General features: G+C 41.2%; 1 protein-coding gene across 1 annotated transcript in view; it reads left to right on the top strand.

The window, feature by feature from the left end:
- Positions 1 to 1993, top strand: part of LOC101849254 (cadherin EGF LAG seven-pass G-type receptor 2) — a gene marked incomplete in the record, with an annotated part of 21826 nt that overhangs the window by 6912 nt on the left and 12921 nt on the right. Inside the window, 2 exon segments of the mRNA XM_035973044.1 lie at positions 212 to 508; positions 1229 to 1335. Coding sequence (XP_035828937.1) covers positions 212 to 508; positions 1229 to 1335 — 404 coding nt within the window.

The raw sequence follows: 1993 nt of genomic DNA, 5'->3' as shown, positions 1-1993 counted from the left end.
GATCCCCCCCCCCCAAAAAAAAAAAAGTGTATAAGTGGAGTATTTTACTTTAATTCTTTCTCAGAACGGCCAGAAATGTCCGATAGACCTATATACTTCTAATGTAACGACTTGTCTCACTCATCCTTTGATTGATCGATTGATTGAGTAGGTGTTTTACGGCACTATCGACTCAATTTTGGTCATGTAAGTGCCATCCTTTGACCACCAGGAGCTGTAGCGTTCACTACTTCCCCGACTCTCGGCACCTACACTCTGTCAATCAGAGCCTCAGACGACTGCGGGAACACGGTGGACGGGACACTGACCATCGAGGTGACCAACCAGGATCCGACTTTCAGCAACCTGGACCACACTTTATCGCAACCCAAGGGAGACTTCTCCGTCTCTACAACTGTCTACACCGTGCTGGCCACCGACGTGGACTCAGGAACAGACGGAGATAGCTTGACCTACAGCTTGACCTCTGTCACGCCCACTGCGGACTTCTCCATTACTTCAGGCACCGGTGAGATACACTTGTGATTATTACTTTTAGTCTTAGTAAGATTTATACGGCACTCGTAACACAATAAGGTCATATAAGTGCCGAAGAATAGATGTGTGACAAGAGAGTAACGTACACAAAAAAGAAGGAGGAGAGATAAGGACGATAGATGTTCGATAGGAAAGAAGGAGCTAACCACACCAGAACACCCACCAACCACCTACGACTATTACTTTGCCTTTGCTTTACTTTGCTTTACTTTGCTTTACTTTGCTTTACTTTGCTTTACTTTGCTTTACTTTGCTTTACCGGCCTCTATTACCTTAAGGTGTCGAGGGGAGAAGCAAACATCTTTCTCTAATTTGTTGCACCGCCTGTTGCTTGGTTATAATTATTGTTTTAACCTGTATGATATTTGTAAGGCCATTGTAAACCAAATTTCCTCACGGTGATCAGTGAAAGGGGAATGTTATTTTAATTAATTAATTAGCTCGTTCTTTTATTCATTTATTCATTTCTCTCCCTCTCTCTCTCTCTCTCTCTCTCTCTCTCTCTCTCTCTCTCTCTCTCTCTCTCTCTCTCTCTCTCTCTCTCTCTCTCCCTCTCTCTCTCTCTTTCTTTTTTTCTTTCTTTCTTTCTTTCTTTCTTTTTTTCTTTGGTTCTGCCTATGTTAATTAATTAATTAATTCATTCATTCATTCATTCTTTTATTCTTCCACTCATTCTCACACACATGTCCAGGCGCTGTGTCCCCGAGCACCTCGGCTCTGACGCTGGGTACGTACACACTGAGTGTGATGGCGTCTGACTGCTGTGGGGGGACGGCGAGCGGGACGCTCACCATAGAGGTGAGGGTCATTAATGTTTAAGTCGAGGATGACCATGGAGGTGAGGGTGAATGTTAATGTCCACGTTGATCATAGAGGTGAGGTTGATCAATGTTTTAAGTCGACGCTGATCATAGAGGTGAGATGAATTAATGTTGATAGCGACGCTGACCATAGAGGTGAGGTGAATTAATGTTAATGTCCACGCTGACCATAGAGGTGAGATAAATTAATGTTAATATTGTTAATGTCGAAGCTGATCATAGAGGTGAGGTTAATTAAAAGTTTATGTCTACGCTGACCAAAGAGGTGGGTTAATTAATATTAATATAGTTAATGCCGACGCTGACCACAGCGATGAGGCTAAAAATAATTTTACTTTCGAGGCTGATCATAGAGGTTAAGATCATATATTATGTCGATTTTGACGTTTACAATAGAGCTGTCTCCGTCGTTTTATGCAAAAAATAAATAAATGAAATTATGCAAATTGATCCCAAAAATGTGACATTATGCGATTATGTAAATTTTAACAAAGAATGATGAAAGAAAATAATTAGAAATTATGCAAAAAGTGATCAAATTTTGCTAAATTATGTGAGGTGCATAAAACCACGGGGGCAGATAGAGGTGAGGCTAAATATTAATTTCGAGCTGACCAAAGAGGTGAGGCTTAAGT

This window comes from Aplysia californica, unplaced genomic scaffold, assembly GCF_000002075.1.
Source record: "Aplysia californica isolate F4 #8 unplaced genomic scaffold, AplCal3.0 scaffold00965, whole genome shotgun sequence".
NCBI classification, from domain to species: domain Eukaryota; kingdom Metazoa; phylum Mollusca; class Gastropoda; order Aplysiida; family Aplysiidae; genus Aplysia; species Aplysia californica.
The sequence above is the reverse complement of the archived record's forward strand: the minus strand, read 5'-3'. Positions and strand labels throughout refer to the sequence as shown.